The sequence below is a fragment of the Salvelinus fontinalis genome, chromosome 28, assembly GCF_029448725.1.
Source record: "Salvelinus fontinalis isolate EN_2023a chromosome 28, ASM2944872v1, whole genome shotgun sequence".
Lineage (NCBI taxonomy): Eukaryota > Metazoa > Chordata > Actinopteri > Salmoniformes > Salmonidae > Salvelinus > Salvelinus fontinalis.
The window spans coordinates 17,008,329-17,030,364 of record NC_074692.1 but is presented as its reverse complement, the minus strand read 5'-3'; the positions used below and the strand labels follow the sequence as shown (position 1 = coordinate 17,030,364).

At 40.4% G+C, this 22,036-nt stretch overlaps 1 protein-coding gene across 3 annotated transcripts in view; it reads left to right on the top strand.

Moving 5' to 3' along the window:
* The window catches only part of LOC129826300 (ras GTPase-activating protein 1-like), a 58,621-nt gene that overhangs the window by 14,718 nt on the left and 21,867 nt on the right, over positions 1 to 22,036 (top strand). Inside the window, exon 1 of one of the 3 annotated variants that reach the window (XM_055886869.1) lies at positions 14,987 to 15,388. The exons of the other annotated variants lie outside the window; for them this stretch is intronic. Within the exon in view, the coding sequence (XP_055742844.1) occupies positions 15,366 to 15,388 (23 nt within the window). The 5' untranslated portion in view covers positions 14,987 to 15,365. Of the gene's footprint in view, positions 1 to 14,986; positions 15,389 to 22,036 lie in introns of those variants that run through there. 3 annotated transcript variants of the gene reach the window in all.

The following is a 22,036-nucleotide window of genomic DNA, read 5'->3' as shown; positions in this document are numbered from 1 at the left end:
TAGAGGAAGGCGTATGCGGTGCATGTAGCCCCATAGCTTACATGGGAACTTATAAACTGACCCTAGAACAGAGACCTCAATTTCAGAAATCTCACTTCCTGACAGGAAGTGTGCTGCAGAATGAGTTCTGTTACACTCAGAGAAATAATTCAAACGGTTTTAGAAAATAGAGAGTGTTTTCTATCCAATAGTAATAATAATATGCATATTGTACGAGCAAGAATTGAGTAAGAGGCAGTTTAATTTGGGAACGAATTTTTACAAAGTCGAAATGGCGCCCCCCTATTGACAAAAGTTTTTAAGTAGTACTTTAAAATATTTTTACTTAAGTAGTTGTTTTGGGGGTATCTTGACTATTTAATATTTTTAACAATTTATACATTTTTAAAGAAAATGATGTACTTTTTACTCCACACATTTTCCTTGACATCCAAAATACTTAGCAGAACAGGAAAATTGTCATTCACACTTTTCAAAATAACATCCCTGGTTGTCCCTACTGCCACTGATCTGGCGGACTAAAGATGCCTTTGTTGGTGTGGGCTTGGCGGTCTGTAAATTTAGAAGAAAAAAAAAGAACATGGTGCCATCTGGTTTGCCTAATATAAGGGAAATGATTTATTTTTACTCTTGATATTTTAGCAATTACATACACTTTTGATTCTTAAGTATATTTTAAACTAAATACTTTTACTCAAGTAGTATTTTACTGGGTGACTTTCACTTTTACTTGAGTCATTTTCTATTACGGTATCTTTTACTTTTACTCAAGCATGACAATTGGGTACTTTTTCCACCACTTGCATTTGGTTTGCTAACTAAGTTGCTAGATATCAAGCTTCTAGGTTACAACAGAGACATCCAATCCCCTCCTGGATCAAGAGCCCTGTTGCCTAAAATAGTTTTCCATAACAAAAAAAAATATTCTTAATTCTTTTGTAGGATTTTGAAAATCATACCGTTGGCATTTTGAAGTACGCTGGTAAACGGTATATCACCCAAGCCTAGTATGGCCATGACCAGATTTAAATCCTTTGAGTCCCCCCCCTTCCGTCCACAATATGGCTGAACCAATCGACGTCCTCTGATAATCAACGAGAATCACCTGTACTGGGCACTGAAGTCAAATTATAACAATGGCTGCTATAGGAGCAGTTAATGCAAACACGTTTCTATTGGACAAATTCAAGTAAGTCCCTCCCTGTTTTGTTCCATTTGGTCCTTAAACGGTTTTCGTAATGAATACGCCCCGGGTCTAGTGAGGGGGACCACAAAAACAAGACCCCTTCTTCCTGTCCAACATGCAGGATGCAGTAAAGGGGGGAGATCGGGAGATGTTGAGGTTATACGCTGTAGCTCTGTTCTACAAGGCCTATGGTCAAAGCCATTATGCCTAAAGTACCCTTCTACTGACATTGCAAGTCTTTGCCCCTGGTTGGCACAGTCTTACCTGGTTCTGGAATGGGAAGGGAAAGAATATCACTCTTGACTTACACCTGGAACACCCCAACAACTTCTTTTAAGTCAATTCTGAAGAGCCTTTGTCTAAACATGACTGAGCAAGCAGCAGACAGGATTAGCAAGTCCATTGGTTTACTCAAGGACTTGATGGACAACAGATGTTGAGTTACAGTCATTCAAGTCTAGTGGCATCCATTACAATTGTACATTTTAGTAAATTAGCAATTAGGGTTAAGTGCCTTGCTCAAGGGCACATACAGACTTTTCACCTAGTCTGCTCAGGGATTTGAACCAGAGACCTTTTGGTTAATGGCCCAACACACTTAACCATTAGGCTACCTGCTGTCCATCATGCTGCTTGACAGACCAGGGACATTTTAGCTTTTGTGGAGGTTGTCAGGGAGGCAGAGCCAGGCAGAGTTCACAGCATTTCCTGGTTTTAACAGAAACATTCTCTCAAAGTGAAGTACAGTGAGTTGTGGATGTGGTCCAACTTGGAGTGGAGAAATGCTCCCGTTTTTGATTTGAAACAGCTTAGGTGCCAGGCTAGCTTGGGATGTGGTTGCCTTAGTCTGACCGTCAGACCCTGTCAGGAGTGAACTCAATCAACTGTTGTCACTAAATATTTCTTATTCTGTTTGTATTTATCAGTGCAACTTTTTATCTGCTTTTATCTGTAGATCTTCCCATGTATCATTGTTCTACTGTAACAAAGTAAAAATACAACTTTTATTTTTGCTTCTTGATGAACTAATAATTTGAAACACTCCATAATGTTAACAATTGAAATTAAACACCACTGACCTATTTTTTTTTTTATTCAGTTGCATTTGGACATGTAACAAATATGCAGATGGTAATAGCCTAATTTCTGAGCAGTCATTCTTTCATGTCCCTCACACGACGATTAACCCAGCAAGACATAGAGATATTGTCCTGTTACGTGATGGGAAATCAGCTGGCTAGGCTTCTTCTTGAATTTGCTTGCTTCAGGATAGGGTTAAGAATGAAGTGGAAATTACCACAGCCCATATTTAGGAAGTTACAAACAGGGGTGGGATCTGATTCTTGATCAGCACTCCTACGTTAAGACACTTTAGGAATAAGTATCCAGGAGATGAGCTGGCAATGATTTCATTCAGTGACAATGTTTACTCATCCTCTTTGGAAAGCTCTCTTTGGAGACTGACTCTCCCCTGGTTGAAATAAAATAAGATCCAACATAAGTCTATAAAAGAAAGTACAACAATATCCATATTTATGGACTTGCAAAACAAAGTAAGCATACTGTCCATTACTTTCTGTAACATTGTAACGTTAGAGTAAGGCTTATAGCTAGCTAAGGTTAGCTAGCTAGTTGAGAAGGTCTGTTACTTATGCACTATTGGCTAGCAACGTGGCCCTTAGTTCTGCACTGCCTGTCGTCAAGCTTTCCAATTCTGAGGTGACCTGCTATTTGCAGCTTATCTACTGTTCCGTGGTCTGTCACATTCTACGATTCTTAGCCCCCCCCCCTCTCTGTGAATCCTGTGATCAGGCTCCATGACTGGACATGTAGGCTATTCCTCTGTGTCATGTTAGCTGGCACCAACAAGCAGGCCGTGAGTGAGGTGGTAATCATTCAGAGTTGAACATGGTTCCGTACTCTTTCTTCCAGAGTGTGAGTCTGCTAAACATAGCACTTTGTAGCACGCCATGGAGAGGGCGACACAACCAGCGGCAGTCAGACCCAATCACACCTCTATACAACAGAGGCTTATTCATTAACAATGGTGGGATCAGTGTTTCACGCTAACAACTGCTTAACGAAGAAGGCAAGGAAGGCGTCAGGAGCCCTAATGCTGCACTCCCCACCTCCGAGAACACCGTCCATGTGCCTGAACTAAAACAAATAGGGCACTAGGAAACAAGCCGTTGATTTTCAGTTTCCATGAAGATTAAAGGGGATTTTGAGTCGGAAACTGTTTCCCTGGGGGGGGGTGGGGGGGGGGGGGTTGTACAGTGCCTTCAGAAAAGTATTGGTACGACTTGACTTATTCTACGGTTTGTGTTACAGCCTGAATTCAAAATGGAATCAAATTTATCTAAACCATCAATACACCATAATGATGAAGTGAAAACCATGTTTTTGAAAATGTTTGCAGATGAAATGCAGAAATATATATTACCTAAGTATTCACAGCCCTGAGTTAATACTTTGTAGAAGCACCTTTGGCAGCGACTATAGCCGTGAGTCATTCTGGGTAAGTCTCTAAGAACTTTCCACACCTTGATTGTGCAACATTTGCCCATTTTTTTTAAATTATTTTTTAATTTCTTCAAGGTCTGTCAAATTTATTGTTGATCGTTGCTAGACAACCATTTAAGTCTTGCCATAGATTTTCAAGCAAATTCAAATCAAAACTGCAACTCGACCACTCAGGAATATTCACTGTCTTTTTTGTGTTGTAGATTGTTGTCCTGCTGAAAGGTGAATTCTTTTCACAGTTTCTGGTGGAAAGCAGACTAAACCAGGTTTTCCTCTAGGATTTTGCCTGTGTATTCTTTTATCCTGAAAATCTCCTCAGTCCTTAACGATTACAAGCAAATCCATAACATGATGCAGCCACCATTATGCTTGAAAATATGGAGAGTGGTACTCAGTAATGTGTTGTGTTGTATTGGATTTGCCCCAAGCATAACTTTGTTTTTAAGGACAAAATCATTTTTTTGTCACATTTTTTGCTGTATTACTTTACTTCCTTACATGATGCATGTTTTGGAATATGTTTCACTCTGTCAATTAGGTTAGTATTGTGGAGTAACTACAATATTGTCGATCCATCCTCAGTTTTCTCCTAGCACAGCAATTAAATTGTAACTGTTTTAAAGTCACCATTGGCCTCTTGGTGTAATCTCTGAGCAGCTTCCTTCCACTCAGGCAACTGAGTTAGGAAGCACACCTGCATCTTTGTAGTGACTGGGTGTATTGAGACTAGAGGTCGACCGATTAGGATTTTTCAACGCCGATAGCGATTATTGGAGGACCAAAAAAAGCCGATACCAATTAATCTGCCGATTTTATGAAAAAAAGTGTGAAAATATATATATTTTTATTTTATTTCTTTTTTACTTTAATATATATAGAATAAAAATTAAAGTAATAAATAAAAGAGAAATATTTTTTTATAATAATAATAAAAAAAATATATATATATATATTTTTTTTTATAATATATTTTTTTAATGAATTAATAATACGAATTGAAAGAAATTGTATTTGTAATAATGACAATTAAAACAATACTGAATGAACACTTATTTTAACTTAATATAATACATCAATAAAATCCATTTAGCCTCAAATAAATAATGAAACATGTTCAATTTGGTTTAAATAATGCAAAAACAACGTGTTGGGGAAGAAAGTAAAAGTGCAATATGTGCCATGTAAAAAAGCTAACGTTTAAGTTCCTTGCTCAGAACATGAGAAAGCTGGTGGTTCCTTTTAACATGAGTGTTCAATATTCCCAGGTAAGAAGTTTTAGGTTGTAGTTGTTATAGGAATTATAGGACTATTTCCCTCTCTACGATTTGTATTTCATATACCTTTGACTATTGGATGTTCTTATAGGCACTTTAGTATTGCCAGTGTAACAGTATAGCTTCCGTCCCTCGCTCCTACCTGGGCTCGAACCAGGAACACATCGACAACAGCCACCCTCGAAGCAGCTTTACCCATGCAGAGCAAGGGGAACAACCACTCCGAGTCTCAGAGCGAGTGACGTTTGAAACGCTTTTAGCGCGCACCCCGCTAACTAGCTAGCCATTTCACATCGGTTACACCAGCCTAATCTCGGGAGTTGATAGGCTTGAAGTCATAAACAGCTCAATGCTTGAAGCACAGCGAAGAGCTGCTTGCAAAACGCACGAAAGTGCTGTTTGAATGAATGCTTACTGTTTGAATGAATGCAGACTGCTCTATCAAATCATAGACTTAATTATAACATAATAACACACAGAAATACGAGCCGTAGGTCATTAATATGGTCAAATCCGGAAACTATCATCTCGAAAACAAGACGTTTATTCCTTCAGTGAAACACGGAACCGTTCCGTGTTTTATCTAACGGGTGGCATCCCTTTTATTTTTTTTATTTCACCTTTATTTAACCAGGTAGGCAAATTGAGAACACGTTCTAAGTCTAAATATTCCTGTTACATTGCACAACCTTATAATTCTGGCAAATTATGCAGCCCAAACTGTTGCATATACACTGACTCTGCGTGCAATGAACGCAAGAGAAGTGACACAATTTCACCTGGTTAATATTGCCTGCTAACCTGGATTTCTTTTAGCTAAATATGCAGGTTTAAAAATAATACTTCTGTGTATTGATTTTAAGAAATTAATTGATGTTTATGGTTAGGTACAGTCGTGCAACGATTGTGCTTTTTTCGCAAATGCGCTTTTGTTAAATCATCCCCCGTTTGGCGAAGTTGGCTGTCTTTGTTAGGAAGAAATAGTCTTCACAGTTCGCAACGAGTCATGTTAGCAGGCAATATTAACTAAATATCGCAGGTTTAAAAATATATACTTGTGTATTGATTTTAAGAAAGGCATTGATGTTTATGGTTAGGTACACATTGGAGCAACGACAGTCCTTTTTCGCGAATACGCACCGCATTGATTTATATGCAACGCAGGAAACGCTAGATAAACAATTAATATCATCAACCATGTGTAGGTAACTAGTGTTTATGATTGATTGTTTTTTATAAGATAAGTTTAATGCTAGCTAGCAACTTACCTTGGCTTCTTACTGCATTTGTGTAACAGGCAGTTTCCTCGTGGAGTGCAATGTAATCAGGTGGTTAGAGCGTTGGACTAGTTAACTGTAAGGTTGCAAGATTGAGTCTCCGAGCTGACAAGGTAAAAATCTGTCATTCTGCCCCTGAACAAGGCAGTTAAGCCACCGTCCCTAGGCCATCATTAAAAATAAGAATGTGGTCTTAACTGACTTGCCTAGTTAAATAAAGGTGTAAAAATGTAATTTAAAAATCGTCCAAATCGGTGTCCAAAAATACCGATTTCCAATTGTTATGAAAACTTGAAGTTGGCCCCAATTAATCGGCCATTCCGATTTAATCGGTCTACCTCTAATTGAGACACCATCCAAAGTGTAATTCTTAACTTCACCATGTTCAAAGGCATATTCTGTGTCTGCTTTTTATTTTTTTTAAACCTTTGCAACGCGTTGGAAAACCTCCCAGGTTTTTGTGGTTGAATCTGTTTTTTAAAATTCACTGCATACAATTATCTGTGTGTGTAGGGTACAGAGACGAGGTAGTCATTCAGAAATCATGTGAAACCCTATTGCACACAGTTATGTGTGACTTATTATGTGACTTGTTAAGCACATTTTTACTCCTGATCTTATTTAGGCTTGCAATAACAAAGCGTTTGAATACTTATTCACACAAGACATTCCAGCTTTTAATTTTTTATTATTTTGTAAAAATGTCGATCATTTCCTATTTGACATTGAGGTATTGTGTGTAAACCAGTGTCATTTAAAAATGTATCCATTTTAAATCCAGGCTGTAACACAAAATGTGGGAAAAAATCAAGGGTGTGAATACTTTCTGAAGGCATTGTAGATCAGCGGATGTGTGAATGAGTTTGCCAGATAAGCAGTTGGTCATGAAAACGTTGCTTGCTGAAGGGCTAATTGAGCATCGACACTCTCTAATTGCCTTTTTGACACGTGGTGCCAGTGGAATTCCTAATGGCGCGAGGATCCAGTCACATACCTATCCCCTTGTTGAGACAGTCCTTTATAGCAATTCACTTTTTTATTGTCTGTCGTTGCAAAGATTTGGTGACTGGTAATCCCAACCATTAGAATTAGTTTAGGCCTTGGAGAGCCTTATTAAGAATGTAGCCTAATTTCCTGGGCCTTAGCGTTTTGAAATTTCTGCAATGCCACAACTGAAAAGCCACAAGCCGCCACTCTAAAACTAAATGCAGCTTGTATTGCAGTGTACAGCTTTATCTGGTTTTGCCTGGATGCTGGTTGAAAGTTCTTTAGTTGTTGCTAAATTAAATTTGTCGTCTTACTGCAATGATGTATGCATTAGTTTGTAACGGTAACATTCATATTAGATCACATGCTCTGTTCTGTGCATTGGTAAGGCATACGGTTTCCAAGCATTTTCTGCATGATACGCAATGTCCTGTCATGACTCTCCAGTACCCACACGGCCCTGCCTTTTTCTCCTGCATCCTGTTTTCAAGACTTCTGAGCTGCTCATTGTGGCCTCCATAGGATATTCTACAATCGTTTGGGATTTTATCTATACTGAACAAAAATGTAAACGCAACATGTAAAGTGTTGGTCCCATGTTTCATGAACTGAAATAAAAAGATTCCAGAAATCTACCGTACGCCCAAAAAAGTGTATTTCTCTTAAATGTTTTGCATAAATGTGTTTACATTCCTGTTAGTGAGCATCTACCTGACAGCTGTGGCATATCAAGAAGCTGAATAAACGGCATGCTCATTTTACACAGGTGCACCTTGTGCTGGGGAAAATAAAAGGCCACTCTGAAATGTGCAGTTATGTCACACAACACAATTCCACAGATGTCTCAAGTTGAGGGAGCATGCAATTGGCATGCTGACTGCAGGAATGTCCACTAGAGCTGTTGCTAGAAAATGTCATTCTCCTTTATCTACCATAAGCCACTTACAACGTTCTGTTAGAGAATTTGGCAGTACGTCCAACCGGCCCCACAACCGCTGACCACGTATAACCACGCCAGCCCAAGATCTCCAGATCCGGCATCTTCAACTGCGGGATCGTCTGAGACCAGCCACCAAGATAGCTAATGAACAGTCAACAGCCTGATAAACTCTATGCGAAGGAGAGACAGTGCATTCGGAAGTATTCAGACCCCTTGACTTTTTCCACCTTTTTGTTAACTTACAGCCTTATTCTTAAAATGGAAGAAAAAAAACATTTGTCTTCCCTAATCAACACAATACCCCATAATGACAAAGAGAAAACAGGTTTTTAGAATCTATATACAGTACCAATCAAACATTTGGACACCTCATTCCAGGGCTTTAATTTATTTTGACTATTTTCTATGTTGTAGAATGATAGTGAAGACCAACTATGGAATCATGTAGTAACAAAAAAAGTTAAAACAAATATATTTGAGATTCTTCAAAGTAGCCACCTTTTTGCCTTGACAGCTTTGCACACTCTTGGCATTCTCTCAATCAGCTTCAAGAGGTAAGTCAACTGGAATGCATTTCAATTAACTTGTAACAAGGCACACTTATTAAATTGTGGATTGGTAAAAGACCAAGCCCATATTATGGCAAGAACAGCTCAAATAAGCAAAGAGAAACAATAGTCCATTACTTTAAGACAGTCAATCTGGAAAATGTAAAGAACTTTGCAAAAACCATCAAGCGCTATGATGAAACTGACTCTCAGGACCGACACAGGAAAGGAAGACCCAGAGTTACCTCTGCTGCAGAGGATACGTTCATTAGAGTTACCAGCTTGAGAAATTGCATCCCAAGTAAATGCTTCAGAGTTCAAGTAACAGACACATCAACTGTTCAGAGGAGACTGCGGGACAAATTAGAGACTTGCTTGGGCTAAGAAACACGAGCAATGGACATTAGACCGGTGGAAATCTGTCCTTTTGGCCTGATGTGTCCAAATTTGAGATTTTTGGTTACAACTGCTATATTTACATACGTTTTCAGACCCTTTGCTATGAGACTGGAAATTGAGCTCAGGTGCATCCTTTTTCCATTGATCATACTTGATGTTTCAACAATTTGATTGAAGTCCACCTTTTTGTACATTTTAAATTGATTGGTCATGATTTCGAAAGGCAGACACCTGTCTATATAGATCAGGGGAAGGGTACAGATCAGGGGAAGGGTACCAAAACATTTCTGCAGCATTGAAGGTCCGAAGAACACATTGGCCTCCTCCATTCTTAAATGGAAGAAGTTTGGAACCACCAAGACTCTTCGTGGAGCTGGTCGCTCGGCCAAACTCAGCAATCGGGGGAGAAGAGCCATGATCAGGAAGGCGACAAAGAACCCGCTGGTCACTTTGACAGAGCTCCAGTTCCTCTGTGGAGATGGGAGAAACTTCCAGAAGAACATCCATTTCTGCTGCACTCCACCAATCAGGCCTTTATGGTAGTGGCCAGATGGAAGCCACTCCTCCAGTAAAAGGCACATGACAGCTGCTTGGAGTTTTCCAAAGGCACCTAAAGGACTCTCAGACCATGAGAAACTAGGTTCTCTGGTCTGATGAAACCAAGATTGCGTTCTTTGGCCTGAATGCCAAGCGTCACATCTGTAGGAAACCTGGCACTCTCCCTACGGTGAAGCGTGGTGGCAGCATCATGCTGTGGGGATGTCTTTCAGCGGCAGGGACTGGGAGACTAGTCAGGCTCGAGGGAAAGGTGAACGGAGCAAAGTACAGAGCGAACCTTGATAAAAACCTGCTCAGGACCTCAGACTGGAGCGAAGGTTTACCTTCCAACAGGACAACGACTCTAAGCACACAGCCAAGACAACGCAGGAGTGGCTTCGGGACAAGTCTCTGAATGTTGTTAAGTAGCCCAGCTAGAGCCTGGACTTGACCTTGATCGAATATCTCTGGAGAGACCTAAAAATAGCTGCGCAGCGATGCTCCCCATCCAACTTGACATGTCAAGCTTGAGAGGATTTGCAGAGAAGAATGGGAGAAACTCCCCAAATACAGTTGTGCCAGACTTGTAGCGTCATACCCAAGAAGACTTGGGGCTGTTTTCGCTGCCAAAGGTGTTTTCAACAAAGTGCTGAGTAGAGGGTCTGAATACTTGTGTAAATGTGCTATTTCAGTTTTGATTTTGAATGAATTTGCATGTGTGTGTGTGTGTGTGTGTGTGTGTATATATATGACACACACACAGTTGAAGTCAGAAGTTTACATACACCTTAGGCAAATACATTTAAACTCAGTTTTTCACAATTCCTGACATTTAATCATAGTAAAAATTCCCTGTTTTAGGTATGTTAGGATCATCAATTTATTTTAAGAATGTGAAATGTCAGAATAATAGCAGAGATAATTAATGATTTATTTCAGCTTTTATTTCTTTCATCACATTCCCAGTGGGTCAGAAGTTTACATACACTCAATTGGTATTTGATAGCATTGTCTTTAAATTGTTTAACTAGGGTCAAATGTTTCGGGTAGCCTTCCACAACCTTCCAACAATAAGTTTGGTGAATTTTGGCCCATTGCTCCTGACAGAGCTGGTGTAACTGAGTCAGGTTTGTAGGCCTCCTTGCTCGCACACGCCTTTTCAGTTCTGCCCACAAATGTTCTATGTGATTTAGGTCAGGGCTTTGTGATGGCCACTCCAATACCTTGACTTTGTTGCCCTTAAGCCAATTTGCCACAACTTTGGAAGTATGCTTGAGGTCATTGTCCATTTGGAAGACCGATTTGCAACCAAGCTTTAAACCGGTGTATAACACTTGTATGATTTATGAATTATTATTATTATGAGTATTTCTGGTTTTGAATTTGGCGCGCTGCTATTTCACTGGGTGTTGTCGCGCCAAGGGATCACTAAGAGGTTTTAACTTTCTGACTGCTATCTTGAGATTTTGCTGAAATATATCCACATAATTTTCCTTCCTCGTGAAGCCATCTGTTTTGTGAAGTGCACCAGTCCCTCCTGCAGCAAAGAAGCCCCACAACATAATGCTGCCACCCCCGTGCTTCACGGTTGGGACGGTGTTCTTCGGCTTGCAAGCGTTGCCCTTTTTCCTCCAAACATAACGATGATCATTATGGCCGAACAGTTCTATTTTTGTTTCATCAGACCAGAGGACATTTCTCCAAAAAGTACGATCTTTGTCCCCATGTGCAGTTGCAAACCGTAGTCTGGATTTTTTATGGTGGTTTTGGAGCGGTGGCTTCTTCCTTGCTGAGCGGCCTTTCAGGTTATGTCAATATAGGACTCGTTTTACTGTGGATATAGATACTTTTGTACCTGTTTTCTCCAGCATCTTCACAATGTCCTTTGATGTTGTTCTGGGATTGATTTGCACTTTTCGCACCAAGTACGTTCATCTCTAGTACGTTCATCTCTTCCTGAGCGGTATGACGGCTGCGTAGTCCCATGGTGTATATACTTGCGTACTTTGTTTGTACAGATGAACGTGATACCTTCAGGTGTTTGGAAATTGCTCCCAAGGATGAACCAGACTTGTGGAGGTCTACAATTTATTTTCTGAGGTCTTGGCTGATTTCTTTAGATTTTCCCATGATGTCAAGCAAAGAGGCACTGTTTGAAGGTAGGCCTTGAAATACATCTACAGGACACCTCCAATTGACTCAAATTATTGTCAATTAGCCTATCAGAAGCTTCTAAAGCCATGATATCATTTATGGAATTTTCCAAGCTGTTAAACGGCACAGTCAACGTATGTAAACTTCTGACCCACTGGAATTGTGATACAGTGGAATAATCTGTTTAACAATTGTTGTAAAAATTATTTATGTCATGCACAAAGTAGATGTCCTAACCGACTTGCCAAAACTATAGTTTGTTAACAAGATCTTTGGATTGGTTGAAACACTAGGTTGGAGTCATTAAAACTAGTTTATGTAAACTTCCAACTTCAACTCTATATCTCTGTCACACACACGCACACAAATTCAATGACGTGATTCTCTGGCAATAATTCGATTTAGAGGATTGGAGGATTTTTTATTAATTTTAAATTATTGGCGGAGAGTCACGCCATTGAAAAATATATATATTTCGATATAATATAGGCCTACCGTATGCGACAGGAGTCTCACTAGTGTTGAATAATGGGTCTTATTTATTTAAAAAGCATATTTAAGTTAGAAGGAATATGATTTGAAGCAATAGCCTACCTGCTGTGGTCAACTATTTCAGCACCGTTTCGTGCTGCTCTGAGACAAGCATGGGGACTGGTCTTGATAAATCAATGAGATTTTTATTTTCCCTCAGTCTCCGTTTGGGTATTGGTTGGACTTCAATTAGGGTGTGGAAATGTTTGGATTATTTTGCTCTTACTGTAGTACTGTAGCCTACTCCTGATTGGTCACGTTGTACAGTGCCATTATGGGCTATTAGCAGGACAATAGATAATTTGCAAGGCAGTTAATCAGCATTAACTTTGGATGGGGCCTCTTGAGTGTGCGTTGCAACAGATGCTGGTTCGATACCCTTGACGGCTGCGACCGGGAGACCCATGAGGCGATGGTGGGTTTTTGTTTCTCTCCCTCTAAAAACAGAAATAATTAATTCTAAATGTTAAACTGGCTTTATTTTCAAATTTAGTAAATGTCTCACCCCATTTTCAAGAATGGCTTTTTCTTCCTTACTTTAGGTTATTTGAAAATGAAATCTCAAAATATAATTATTTTTAAGAAAAGTGATTATTATTACTGTGGGACTTTATCATAGTCCCACAGTTCTTACCTTTTCTAACAGTACTAAGCAGGTTTTGGTAGGACTTGTAGTTTTGAAACCGAAATATACTTTGAGGGTAGTATACAATATTCTGCGTTGTTTAGAAAATGCCATCAAAGTGGGTCAGAGTTTAACAGGTTAAATCCGATGGAACATGATTGCTAGTCATTTTGGAGGAGCAAAGCAGTCAGAACTCCCATAATGGCCCTCTGATTAAATGGGTCAAAATCTTTGAGTAGCTTTGTAGGGAACCTGATTGGCAACCATAAGGTTGGAGATTTGTTCTCCGTGTGGGCACTGTGATGGAGATGGGGCAACATTCTGACTGGGCTCTAAAGTCTTGGATGATGCCCTTAGCCCTCCATCTGTGTGCGTCAAGCTAGTCCCTGTGTGCTGTCACTCTCTCCCTGACTGAGGGTAACAAGCTGTGACACTCCATCTGTGAATAAAAATAGAGCAGTAATAAAGCCTTTGCTTATTCTAAATGTTTTGTATGTGAAGTGGTTGAAAAATGTATATGCCTTAATTTCTAAAAAAGTATAGACTCTTAGCTTTCATTTGACACTCAATGTGACATGCTCCTTTAAACTTCTCATGTTGGTGCACATGGGTCATTTTAGATGGAAATACCCAGATCACAATTTGCATAATGATCCGGTTGGTACATAAACCCATGTAGTGTTTACATTTTGAAGCTGTGGTGTTTTTGTACATTTACCAAAATAATCCTGGAGTTTGTAACCAATATGGAATTTCAGGGTGAGTGTGTCTTGAACCACGCACACAGCTAGTTACAGGTGACATGTGGTTGTATGTAAGACCCCCACAGAAGTCCCCCCAGAGGTTATGGCAGCATGTTCAGGGCTCGACATAGAGGGCTGCCCACCGTGCCAGTGGAGGTTTTGGAATCCCTCTGAGCCAGTCAATCATCCACATCAGTGGCCCAGTTGGGCCAGTGAAAAACAATATTATAATAATGCTATTTTTAATCTGGGCTATATCATTTATTTAAAAAAATATAAATGAATTCCCAAAGCTGTTCGTTATGTAGATTATTTATCACATGCGCACATACCCTAGTTTGAGAGGAATAAGTTTAGTCTTAAGTCATCATGCGCCGTTTGAATGAAACTTTTTATAGGCTTTCCCTGAAAACCTTAACAATTTTAAATGTTAACTGCAAAGTAGGCCTACCTGGCGGAGTGATATCATGTGGATTTGTATCAATTTGTTTTGCAAACTACCATCACACTAAGCCTACGCTGTACATTGTACAGAAACGCTGCTTGCCAAACCCAAGTGTCTCTTGCTAAGTGCACAAATTAATTAAAGGGCAACTTTTTTCTGACCTCATAAGTGGTCTCCTGATGTGGTGTAAGTATTGTTGTGGACTTAGAACATCAAATGTGTATTTAAAAAAAATATATATATTAACAAAAAGTGTGAGAGTGAACTTGAAAAAACAAAACTTGAAAACCTGGAAAATCAAAACCGTAAAAACTGAATTTGGCAAAAATCTAACTGACTTTATAGGGCCCTAAAATATAGAAGGCTGATTTGTTGAAAATCGCTAACAATAACACCCTTTTTTTTAGATTGTTTGAGGGGGGGAAATAAAACTTTTGATGGTGCAATGTAAAATTATAATATTGTCAAGTTAAAATGTTATTATTTGAGAATGGAGGCTAGGTCATTATAGGCTACGGGCTACTTGCTCAGCCTGCAAAAAGAAGCATTGAAATTATGTGTGCGTCATCAGCTTTCTTGGGCCAGTATTTTCATTCTAGCCAGTAGCATTGTTGGCACAGGCCCAGTGTGCAACTGGCAAATATACCTGGATGTCAAGCCCTGATGTGTTGTTGCTTTCCAACCTCACTCGTGTGACGTTACTCCCTACCCACACTGCCCCACTTCTCCTAAAGCCAATTGGCTGCGTGATCATGATGCGTGACTTTATTTTAGACTCCAGAGAAAGAGAGGGAAAGAGACATTCTTTCTGCTTGGCTTTAAGATGGAGACTGACTCAACCTCCTCATCCTGTAAGAAAAAAACTTTCCCTCAAACCTTCTGGACGATAACAAAACTGGACAACTTATCAGAATATTTTCAAATCGCTTGGCAAGGATTCCAGCATATGTGAGGTCTGGTCCAGTCCAGCAGCCCCCTTCGGTTGCTGCTCACTAACCCTAGAGTGCGGACTGACTTTATCGGGACAGCAGGTTTATAGCATCATGGCACAGACGGATTTAGAGTTGTGTTTGCGTTGCTTTCCGTGCCGGAGCATTCAGACCCTAGTCACTCCGACTCAACAGTCTCCTCAGCAGCAGAATAAGTAGCATCAGTGGAGCGGGCACACCTTGTGAGAGAGCGGGACAAACGACAAGATGCAGCAGAGAGCTAACTCGGCGTAAGTGGGGCACCTAGCCAGCCAGCCCTCCTTTTACTCTCTTAACAGGCTAGTAGGACAGGATACATAGAACATGCAAATCCTATCTCTTTATCTCTCTCTGTTTATTAATCTCTCCCAGACCGTTGGGTTTTGGAATTACCCATACCTTTTTTCCATAAATATATTTCCGTAAGGCTTTGCTTTTGTTTGGAGCTGTGTTTGGGTGAGTTATTGCTTTGATTCTAGTTTACATTCATATACTTGTTGTTTGAGTCCACATTAATTGGCTCCATTGATATAGATTAAAAAGCTGGTGTGTGTGTGTGTATATAATGGTGTAGAAATGTGTTCCCAATGTTTTCCTCCTGTAGTTACAACTAGATGTTCCTTTAGAATTTTTGTAGGCCTGTGTCAATAAATATGAGGAAAAGCTTCATTATCTCCAATTTAGGGCTATTTGAATATGGCAAAAAATATCACAGCTTTTTAGAAAATTGCACATGAAAAACTTCAGGTTTTGCTTGATTCCTCTAAGTAAAACAATTAGGACTCAAATTCATGACCACCTGAGGGGAAAAAAACGATTGATGTGGAATATACATTTAAATATGGACTGTTAGGCTAAACATTGTTAGTGACAGAGGGCAGTCCTATCCGTGCAGAGAAGACACGATGAGCTTCGTTTCCCCTCTGACAGCTGGCAGCTCCGCCGAGGCATATTGCTAATGTAAAGTGGTGGTGCAGTTTCATTACTTGTTGACGTTGATGAGCAGTGACTGGACGACTTCGGAGATGTTTTCGCATGGCGGGGGGAGGGAAAAACAGCAGAGGCAAATGCACAAGGGAGAACTAGTGAGCGAGAGAATAAGACTCAGTCCTCATTCAAGCAACAACAAGCCAAGTGCCCTCTAAGCCCTAGAGACGTAGCCCTTGCAAGTCGAGAGGTCTCGGTCCCGCTCTCTCCCTCAATCCCTGCTCGCCAGCCGTCCAGGTCTAACCAGAGGTCACGTCTGGTTAGGGGGGGGGGGGGGGGGGGGGGGGGGCAGTACATAGTATATAGATCTCCGCATGTGAGATGGTTTGGGAAGAGTTGGACCGCAGAGTGAAGGAAAACCAGCCAACAAGTGTTCAGCATATGTGGGAAATCCTTCAAGACTGTTGGAAAAGCATTCCTCCTGAAGCTGGTTGAGAGAATGACAAGTGTGCAAAGCTGTCATCAAGGCAAAGGGTGGCTACTTTGAAGAATCTCAAATATAAAATGTTTTGATTTGCTGAACAGTTTGTTTTTTTGGTTACTACATGATTCCATTTGTGTTTTTGAGTAGTTTTAAAGTTTTCACTTTTATTCTTCAATGTAGAAAGTAGTAAAAATAAAGAAAAACCCTTGCATGAGTAAGTGTCAACTTTTTGTGTGTGTCTACAGAACATTAAGAACACCTTCCTAATATAGAGTTGCACCCCACTATTTGCCCTCAGAACTGCCTTTATTTGTCGTGGCAAGGACTACGAGGTGTCGAAAGCATTCACAGGGATGCTGGCCAATGTTGACACCAAACCTTCCCACAGTTGTCAAGTTGGCTTGATGTCCTTCGGGTGGTGGACCATTCTTGATGCAAATGGGAAACTGCTGAGTGTGAAATGCAGCGTTGCAGTTTCTGACACACAAGCCGGTGCGCCTGGCACTTACTATCATACCCTGTTCAAAGGCACTTAAGTCCTGTCTTGCCCATTTACCCTCATTCATCTACACTGATTGAAAAATGGAGGCCCTCTTCTCATGTTGTTGTAGTGATTGTGTCTCGGTTGCCTTCTGTCATGGGGTGAATTTTGGTCCATTCCTCCTGACAGAGCTGGTGTAACTGAGTCAGGTTTGTAGGCCTCCTTCCTCGCAAACGCTTTTTCACTTCTTCACATATTTTCTATAGGATTGAGGTCACGGCTTTGTGATGGCCATTCCAATACCTTGACTTTGTTGTCCTTTAAACCAGTTTGCCATAACTTTGGAAGCATGCTTGGGGTCATTGTCCATTTGGAAGACCCATTTGCGACCAAGATTTAACTTCCTGACTGATTTCTTGAGATGTTGCTTCAATATTTCCACTTAATTTTCCATTCCTTGTGATGCCATCTATTTTGTGAAGTGCACCAGTCCCCCCTCCAGCAAAGCACCCCCACAACATGATGCTGCCACCCCCGTGCTTCACTGTTGGGATGGTGTTCTTCGGCTTGCAAACTTTCTCTTTTTCTTCCAAACATAACTATGGTCATTATGGCCGAACAGTTCCATTTTTGTTTCATCAGACCAGAGGACATTTCTCCAAAAAGTACGGTCTTTGTCCCCATGTGCAGTTGCAAACCGTAGTCTGGCTTTTTTAAGGCGGTTTTGGAGCGGTGACTTCCTTCCTTCCTTATCGGCCTTTCAGGTTATGTCGATATAGGACTCGTTTTACTGTGGATATAGATACTTTTGTACCTGTTTCCTCCAGCATTTTCACAATGTCCTTTGCTGGGATTGATTTGCACTTTTTGCACCAAGTACGTTCATCTCTAGGAGACAGAACACGTCTCCTTCCTGAGTGGTATGACGGCTGCGTAGTCCCATGGTGTTTATACTTTCATACTATTGTTTGTACAGATGAACGTGGTACCTTCAGGCGTTTGTAAATTGCGCCCAAGGAGGAACCAGACTTGTGGAGGACCACATTATTATTATTTTTTTTTTATCTGAGGTCTTGGCGGATTTGTTTTGATTTTCCCCTTGACGTCAAGCAAAGAAACTTCTAAAGCCATGGCATAATTTTCTGGTAATGTCCAAGCTGTTTAAAGGCACATTCAACTTAGTGTATGTAAACTTCTGACCCACTGGAATTGTGATACAGTGAAATAATCTGTCTGTAAACAATTGTTTGAAAAATTATTTGTCCATGCACAAGTAGATGTCCTAACCGACTTGCCAAAACCATAGTTTGTTAACAAGAAATTTGTGGAGTGGTTGAAAAATGAGTTTTAATGACTCCAACCTAAGTGTATGTAAACTTCCGACTTCAACTGTGTGTGTGTATATATATCTATCTCTATCGTTTTTCAACCACTCCACAAATTTCTTGACCAAACTATGGTTTTGGCAAGTCAGTTAGGACCTCAATTTACTATATATATACAGTAATCCCTCGTTTATCGCGGGGGTTACGTTCCGAAAATGACCCGCGATAAGTGAAATCCGCGAAATAGAAAACTTTTTTTTTTTTTTTTACAATTAGCAACTATTACATGTATACAAATACAGTGACTCACGTGTAGGCCGTTTCACTGCTCAGGCCGTTTCGTCGACATTATGGGTTTAGGAGATGTTCGAAATTACAAGATAATTTGGCCAACTTAATGTAAATTTGCCAAGCTGTTTTATGTACGTACACATAACTGCACGAGACGACAAAATGATAGCACAATTCGTAGCATGTTTTGATACAAGAAGCGGGAGTGAGTTTTTAGCGAATCAGAATGCAGAGCACAATGCACCAAAAAAAAAAAAAAAATGCATTATGAAAATCCGCGAAATAGCGAATCCGCGATAAGTGAACCGCGAAGTGGCGAGGGATCACTGTATATATTTCACACATACACACACGCACACGCGTATGTATGTTAGTGCGATTGCTGTAGCCTATGTTTACCATGTTGAAGCAATGCAATTAGAACAATGTTGACTGCAAACAAAATATTTAGCTAATATGGTGCAGGCTATTTAACGAACTAGGCCATAACGGACTAAAATTATATTTTTAGTTGATGATAGCACACTACATTAAAGACCGTAAATACACAACTTGAAGCAACCACCTATTTAGCCATGGAGCACATTCTGATTTGCCAGTGAGGGGCTCCAGACACACCCACAACTTGTTTATTCAACAAAACCCAGCTCTTTCGCGCTACTCCACCCATTATTACGGTTGTGAAAATGGCACAAATATTGTGGACACCCCCGAACCTGTAACGCTACTGCCAGGGCTAAGATTTAACATTGCGTTAGGGCTTTATTTTAACAAACCTACATCAGATCAGGTCTGCATTGTATGTTTGTGCAGGAATTTGCTTTGGTTTTTAACTAGCCTATTCAATGAAATATGTTTTTTTGCAGCATGAACAATCAGTTTTATTGTTGACAAGTTTCGGTTGTTGCTCTTTTGAAGTGCACACGGCACAGTATGCAGGATACAGAGGGAGCATCCTTATTTCAGAGTAGTGCTTGAGGGTTATTAAACTAGTAGCAGAGCAGAATAGAGCGTCACTGCTGCTCTAGGTTCATGCACCGACACGACATTCCCCAGACTGATAAAACCAGCGTGTCCTATCGCTGCTGTCGTGGGTTATGGTCATACTGCACATATCACAACACCTTGGCTAACCCCTCCACCCATCCTCCAAAATGTATTGAAAATAAGCTCGTACATTAGTGAGGACTGCGTTGCTCGTAGCCTTCAACTTCTTTTAACATCTTGTTTGGTTGCCATGTTTTTGTTGCTTTTTAAAGTTATTGTGTGCAGTAGCTTGTTGAGTAACTTTTAGCTGGTTAGGGATATTGCACATAGGTCGGTGGAATGTTTTTATAGACGTTTAGAATTTTAAGTATCGGAAATAGAAAGTGTTTCTATGCACTCATCTCACTGCAATTCATTAACTTGCACACACAAGCGTTTTCAGACATGGTGGGGTTGGAACACTTGTGACGGGTGGTGCAATTAAATATGACAAACATCTCAAATTATTCAGTAAAATCACATCTGCAGGAGTTGCAGTTTTTGAATGTATGCAAGAATACAGTATGAGCCAAGAAACGTTCACAGCCAGACTCAGCTAGACTCACACATCCTCTATCAGACACCATAGTGACCAACAGCTATAGACAGTTATGATCTAGGCTAATTCAATTCACTCGGATGCAGTTGCAATATGATTTAGCCCATCAGTTGATACTGTAGCCTACACCTGGACATCTGTACAACCTATAGCAGGCCAGTACACCTGAGCTCCGGAAGACAAACACAGCCGGGGGGAGTTTCTCTGTATGGAACTCATCTTCTGCTGCCTTAGCGTTTCCACTCTACTCACTGTAAATCTGCACACTGTTTACTGTGGACCTTCTATAGAACAGGGCTTTGACCCCCAACCTTACTGGAAGGTTTAATAGGGAAGCCCATAAGTGCACAGCGCTCTCTCTGCTGCCTCAGGATGGACCCCCACTGTCTAAGTAGCCTAGGGCTACTATGCACACATCTCATGGTGCAGCTAATGTGTGAGTTCCCTGTACAGGCTGGTGTAGGATATTTGCTGCAAGCAAAAGTTGGGTGAATGTAGCCTAATATGGTTCTTTATACTGGATAGATGTATTTGATGCAATTTCTGCAGTACTTTCAGAGTTCAAAATTGCAGTAGGCCTAGGCTACCACTTGACAAACCCGACTTTTCAATCAGGCACATAGTGTATGTTCCAGAACAACCAAAATACCCCTTTACATGAGGCAGAAGTGTTGGGAAGCAAAACTCTGACTGACAGCCTCTCTGACGGCTGCCTCGTTCTCTCGGCTGTTTGGAGTGTCTCGTTAATGAGCCTGAACTCCAGGAAAACCTGAACCTCCAATTCAGCAGCAACACTGTTGGTTCTGGCCAACCTGGTTTGTATGCGAGGCACTCCACTCCGCTGTACTACATTCCATCTCATGTTTTGTCCATGCTGACAGATATAGCTGAGGACTGAGAAGGTGGGAGGAGAGGCCCCCTTCCGCCTGTGCCCTCCCCCAACCCCTTGCCCATTAACCTCTCTTGGGTACGGGAGATGTTAGCGTCCCACCTCTTCAACAGCCATTGAAACTGCTGGGCGCCAAATTCAAATACAGAAATACTCATTATAAAAATTCTGAAAACAAAACATATTTTACATGGGTTTAAAGATTAACTTCTTGTTAATCCAACCACGGTGTCAGATTTAAAAAATGCTTTACGGCGAAAGCATACCTTACGATTATTTGAGAACATAGCCCACTAGACAAATCATTACAAAATGTAACCAGCCAAGTAGAAGAGTTACACAAGTCAGAAATAGAGATAAAAATTAATTCCTTACCTTTGATGATCTTCATATGGTTGCACTCAGCAGACATTCATTTACTCAATAAATGTTCCTTTTGTTCGATAGTCTCTTTATATCCAAAAATCTCAGTTTTGTTCGCGTTTTCTTTAGTAATCCACAGGCTCAAACGCAGTCAAAACAGGAAAACAAAAAAATCCTAATTGTATCCGTAAAGTTCATAGAAACATGTCAAACGATGTTTATATTCAATCCTCAGGTTGTTTTTAGCCTAAATAATCGATAATATTTCAACCGGACAATAACATCGTCAATTTAAAAGGTAAACAAGAAACGCACTCTCTCCGTCTCTCGCATGAAAAAGCTCTGTGACACTTTAGGGTCCACTCATTCAGACTGCTCTTACTTCCTCATTTTTATCAGGATACAAGCCTGAAACAATTTCTAAAGACTGTTGACATCTAGTGGACGGCATAGAAACTGCAATTTGAGTCCTAAGTCAATGAATACTATAATGGCATTGAATAGAAAACTACAAAAAAATAAAAAATAACTACTTCCGGAATGGATTTTTTGTA